Source organism: Petaurus breviceps, unplaced genomic scaffold (genome assembly GCF_028583685.1).
Source record: "Petaurus breviceps papuanus isolate PSGF00001 unplaced genomic scaffold, PetGlider_PUasm1.0 98, whole genome shotgun sequence".
Taxonomy (NCBI): Eukaryota; Metazoa; Chordata; class Mammalia; order Diprotodontia; family Petauridae; genus Petaurus; species Petaurus breviceps.
In genome coordinates, this window is record NW_027187460.1 from 30,079,363 (window position 1) to 30,085,362 (window position 6,000).

The following is a 6,000-nucleotide window of genomic DNA, read 5'->3' on the forward strand; positions in this document are numbered from 1 at the left end:
TTTTGCTGTGTAGCCTGGGGATGGTCACTTTTACCTTCTCAGGTCTCAGTTTCCTTATCTTTAAAAAAGGGGGTTGAATTAGATGATCTCTAAAGTCCCTTTCAGTTTTAACTCTGAGTCTGACTACAGCCAATAAAGGTATAGAATGCTTGGTATATCATTCAACCCTCATAGAGGGGAATTGATTATACATTCGATCTACATACAGGGAAAGATTTTTGTAATTTATGTACTTATACTGTCTTGTGCCTGGTTTTTAATTTTTGTCTCTTTTATAAAATTTATTAGTTTATATATTAATAAATTATCAATCTTATTAATGCATTAATTAATAATTTAACTTTAGCTTATATGTCATAATATAAAGTAAATCCTAAATAAACAGGAATAATCACAGACCCCACTTTGTTAGGTAATTTCCTTCGACATCTTTTCAAACACTTCTCTGTATTAACTAACTCTTTAAAAATGCTAACTTCTACCATCTTTTTTTTTTTGGAGGGCAATTGGGGTTAAGTGACTTGCCCCAAAGTCACATGGCTAATTTTTGTCTTAAGTGTCTGAGGCCATATTTGAACTCAGGTCCTCCTGACTCCAGGTCCAGTGCTCTATTCACTGAGCCACCTACCCCCCCTCCCCCAGACTTCTACCATCTTTTTGATATATAGGTACAGCATTCTTTTACATGCCTACAGGTCCAATTCCTGGTAACCTCAACTCTTGGGAAACCACCCCTGAACTCAGAGATAATTGAAAAAAAGAAAGCCTCTGATTTAATGAAATAGCTATCTTGAAGCTTCTTTAATTCTTGAACCCACTCTCTTGATTTTTATTGAGCATATAATTCTTAATGAATTTTTTCCTTAGCCCGCAACAGACTAAAAACAGTAAACCTAGGATTGGGAGAGAGGGTTACAGCTAGGCATGAGCATAGGAGAGCCTGACCTTGGGGAGGAGACCAAAATTTAAAACCATATTATTGCAGAAAATAATATCTTTATCCTTTGTAGTTCAGACCTCAACCCTTCAATTCAATTGGCTTCAGAAATCCCAGTTCTACTTACTATTTGTGTGTCCTTCAGCAAGTCAACTCTCCTTGACCAGAGAGTTGAATTAGATGGCCTCTGAGATTTTGTCCAGCTCTAGATTTATGATCTCATGATTTTTAAGAGAAATCAATTTATTCAGGTAGAGTAGTAGATCAAATGTTAGACTTGGAATTAGCAAAAACTAATTTCAACTACTGCCTTAGACATTTACTAGCTATGTGACTGTATAAGTCATTTAACTTTTCTCAGTCTCAGTTTCTTCAACTGTAGAAAGAAGTGATTGGACATGATGGATTCTAAGTTTTCTTCAATCTCTAAATTTGTGATGTTTTGGGAAGGAAGACTCATCACCCTTAAAGTTATCATGGAGAACAATGGTCTCCGACAGCCCATCCCTTTATGCTCTGCCTGAGATAGAACCTTGACCAAGATGGAGCATGTCTTCTTCTATCCAACACTTTGCTTATTTGTTGTTGTTTTGTTAACTACACGCTTGTGCTTTGTTTTCTGTCAGATATTGTATCATAATTTTAATAAGATGATAGATTATAATGATAACAATTATGTAATAATATATAATATTATATGATTGTGATAATAATATCAACCAGCATTTATATAGTACTTTAAGGTTTGCAAAGCACTTTACAAATATTGTGATCATTTTATCCTTAACCTTGGGGGGAATGCTATTATTGTCCTCATTTTATAGAGGAAGAAATTGAGATAGATAATTAATTGTGACTTTCCCAGGGTCATATAGCAAGGAAGTGTCTAAAGTAGGATTTGAACTCAGTTCTTCCATCTAGCTATGGGCCTACTCTGCCTTTCACTAATTTGCTGTTGTTCAGTGGTTTCAGCTGTGCCTGACTTTACATGAGCCCATTTGGGATTTTCTTGGCAAAGATACTGGAGTAGTTTGTCATTTCCTCCTCCAGGTTATTTTACAGATGAGGAAACTGAGGCAGAGTTAATTGACCTACCCAAGGTCACATAGATGTATTTGAGATGAGATTTGAACTTAGGAAGATGAGTCTTCCTGACTCCAGGCCAGGTGTACTCTATCCACTATGGTGCCACCTAGCTTCCATTAATAACAACTCACAAATAGTGTTTCAAGGTTTTCAAAGCTGTTTCCTCATAAAAAACTATGAGATAGGTGGTATAAGTATTATTAACTCCATTTTAGAGAAAAAGAAACTGAGGCTCTTTTGAAGTCAGTCTCCAAGGGACATTAGAGATTATCTAATGGTAGAATCAGAGACCATATAATCCAATAGTCTCATTTACAAGTAAGTGAAGTGATTCAGGGAGGTTGTGACTTGACCAAGGTCACACAGCCATTGTCAGTGGCTAGGTATGACCCCAGATTTTCTGACTCCAAAGTCAGTCCCCTTTCCACCACGTCACAATGCCTTCCTTTTTAGACAAATAAATAGGGTTGAAGTGGTTTGCTCAAAGTCATATAGATTACAAACTGAAGAGGCATATTTTAAATCTAAATGTTCTGAACCTAAATCCAGTGTTCCTGACACCATACCAGGCTCCTTTCTTATTGGGGATTTATTTCCAGTTAATATTTCTAGCCACTATGCTTTATGATCAGGTTCAGAATAAATCCTCAGCCAACCTAGAGAGATTTAGCTGTTTTAATCTTCCCCCGTCACCCCGAGGTTTGGCTTTCTTGGCCTGATCTTGCTGTGTCCTGGAACTGCTTCAGGCTTATCCAGGCAGGAGCTACCTCGAGCTTTGAGCACAGATGGAAAATTACCATCGGCATTCTACAGCAGTGCCTTGAAATGACTCGACTGCTCCTAGTGCTTTCAGTTTTACATTCAGAAGACAAACCCTCTACAACAAAAGACAAGTGACCCTTGCCCTCAGTCTTTTTAGAGAGGGCAGTTTTTAAAGGCATAGGGATAGGCAACTGCCCCATTATATATGGGGTTGTTCTCGAGTGGAAGAGACTTAGCCAACAGACTCAGAGTCCATCACCTGGATACTACAAGAAGCCTTTCTGTCATAACTCAGAACTTTTGCCATATCCACTGGAGCTAGGTGGCACACTAGATGGGGCAGTGGACTTAGAATAAGGAAGATCTGTGTTCAAATCCAGCCTTAGACATTTATGTTTGCTATTTCATGGGTCAAAGCTAGAAGGTATCTCAGAAGCCATTTCATTAAGCCATCCTCAGTTAAGGATACAGGTCCAGGGGATTAAGGTATATCAGCCTCAGAAACAGGTTTTGAACCCAGGCCCTCTGACCCTAGAACCATGATTCTCCCCACTGGACAACACTGCCTTCCTTGAGAGTACTCCTTTTGCCAGTATAGATTGCAATCCTTCTATAATTTAGTGGTGGGTCCTGAAAAGATAAAGTTCATCACCCCTGACCAACCTGGTAGTATCTCTGAATGTAGCTAGGCTGCTCCTTGGACAGCAAATCTGTAGTCAATCACTTGAATCCTACATAAAATCTTTCTGTCATAACTCAGAATTATCTTTTGTCTTATCTACTGAAGCTTGGTGTCACAGTGGATGGACCACTGGACCTGAAATCAGGAAGATCTTGGTTCAAAACCATCCTCAAAATACTTATTAGCTGGGGCAGCTAAGTGGCGCAGTGAATACAGCACCAGCCCTGGAGTCAGGAGGACCTTAGTTCAAATCTGGCCTCAGACACTTAACACATATTAGCCATGTGACCTTGGGCAAGTCACTTAATTCCAATTGTCCTGCCTTCCCCCCTCCAAAAAAAAAGCAAAGAAAAAATACTTATTAGCTGTGTGACCCTAGATAAGTCACTTAACCTCAACTGTCTCCATTCCCTCACCCATAAAATGGGGATAATAATACCACCTATCTCCCAGGGTTGTCGTAAGGATCAAATAAGATAATATTTGTAAAGCACTTTGCAAGCCTTACCATGCTATATGAATTCTAGCTACCATTATTATTATTAATTATTATTATTATTATTATCAATTTAGTTATCCAGAAACTGGTAAGATAACTAGCTACGTCATGTTGTGGAAGAAGTCAGAGTCAGAACATCAAAGTTCCAGCTCCAGGTCCATCATTTACTAGCTGTATGTTCTTGTTCAAAACACCTCAGATCTTGGGGCCTCAATTTTTCCATCTTTAAAATGAGAGAATTAAACCAGATAGTCCCTGCAGTCCTATTTTGCTATTACATGCTGATTCTATATGCATTCTTGAACTCTCTTCCTTTTTCCTCTTGCTTACATTGCACTGTTTACTGTATCCCAGGAAGCACCAGGATATAAGGAAGGAGAGGAATCATCAATCAGTCATTTCTACTTCACTTTTGGGAGAGATGATGGAACAGTGGATAAGAAACTGAAAACATCAATTTAAATGGGATTTGTGGGTTGGATTGTGATTTTCCATATTTTTCTGGTCCTATTTCCCTTTATGTAATTAAGAATTATTGATTTGTAGATTGTTGGAAGTAAAAGGAACCTTAGTTCACCTAAAAACATCAAATCTAACCCCTTTATTGTTCACATGAGGAAACTGGGGTTAATAAAATTAAATTGCGACTCAAACAAGGTCACACATCATGGAGTCATAGCACCACAATTTAAACCCAGGTGTTCTGACTCTAAGACCAGGATGATTTCCACTGCTAAGCAGGGAGAGAAGTTGTAACACCAATTCAATATTCACAGTGCCCACAATCACTATAAAGACCGTGATAATAAATATTGCATGATGTTCCATCGCAAAATATACCAAACTCTCCATATAGAGCACAGAACTAAAACATTTATTTAGACACCAGAAAACTGAATCCCAAAACCAGTAAGCTAATTCCATCATAGTATCAAAGATATTAAGAAGTCATAATAACACTGAGAGCCACAGCATCCTTCAGCCTTCCCACAAACCAATACAAGATCAATATTTACTCACAAACATCTGTGTCTCCTTGCCTGAGCCTCCTCTCTCCTATCATTTCTCTCGTTCTGACTCCCAGCTTCCTACGGGCTCTGCTTCACCCTTCAGCAAACTCCTCCCACCACAGGCTCCATGTGACCACATCCAGCCTTTTGGGGGGCAGAGTTTATCTTCACAACAGGGGAAGTTTTCAAACTCCCCCTCTAGGTCTAGTAAGGGGCAGGGAAGATCTTCAAATTCCCATTCCCCTACAGAGGGAGAAAGAGAACTAAGGATTACCTAAGAATGACTTACTTCATTGTAAAAGGGGCTATTTGTTCCTTCTTTGACTGTTGTTTGCTTCTTCTCATCCCCAATCTCAATGATGACAACTGGATCGATGTTTTCTCCAACCAGTTGTCGGGCTTCAGTGATGGTTATGGCAATCTGCAATGCAAAGGGGTGATCCATGTCATTCTAGGGGTCACTGAATATTTCTGTAATCTGAGAAATTATATATTCAGCATACTCACTTGATAACTTTGGGATTTGGCTTCGCCATCATGGATCTTTGTCACCAATTTTGATCTGTTAAAAGTTTGGAAGGAAAGATTGACTTCAGTAAATGAACACATACCTTTAGTTCCTTAACAACAATAGTAGTAGTACTAATAATAATGGCTAATATTAATTTGATATCTTAAGGTTTATAAAGTACTTTATACATTATATATGTGCATGTACATATATATGTAACTGTAAACCTTTCAATCTTAGTTTCCACATCTGTAAAATGGATCATCTACCTCACAGAGTTGTGAGGATCAAATCAAATCAACAAATGCACTCTCTGTTTTTCCCTCTCTTTGTCTCTCTGTTTCTCTCTTTCCCTTCATATATACATATATACACACGTGCATATATGTATTTATTTTGGTGTTGTTCAGTCATTTCAGTCATATCCAACTTCTTCATGACCCCATTTGGGGTTTTCTTGGCAGAGATACTCTGCCTCCCTTAAATCCAATTCACACATAAATTGAGACATCA

At 38.3% G+C, this 6,000-nt stretch overlaps 1 protein-coding gene across 1 annotated transcript in view; it reads right to left on the reverse strand.

Annotated features, from left to right (window-relative positions):
* Positions 1-5,585, reverse strand: part of FER1L6 (fer-1 like family member 6) — a 199,569-nt gene extending 193,984 nt beyond the window's left edge. The window contains exons 1-2 of the mRNA XM_069081306.1: positions 5,484-5,585; positions 5,266-5,397 (exon numbers count right to left, since the gene is read on the reverse strand). Coding sequence (XP_068937407.1) covers positions 5,266-5,397; positions 5,484-5,585 — 234 coding nt within the window. The remainder of the gene's footprint in view (positions 1-5,265; positions 5,398-5,483) is intronic.
* Positions 5,586-6,000: the final 415 nt, after the last annotated feature.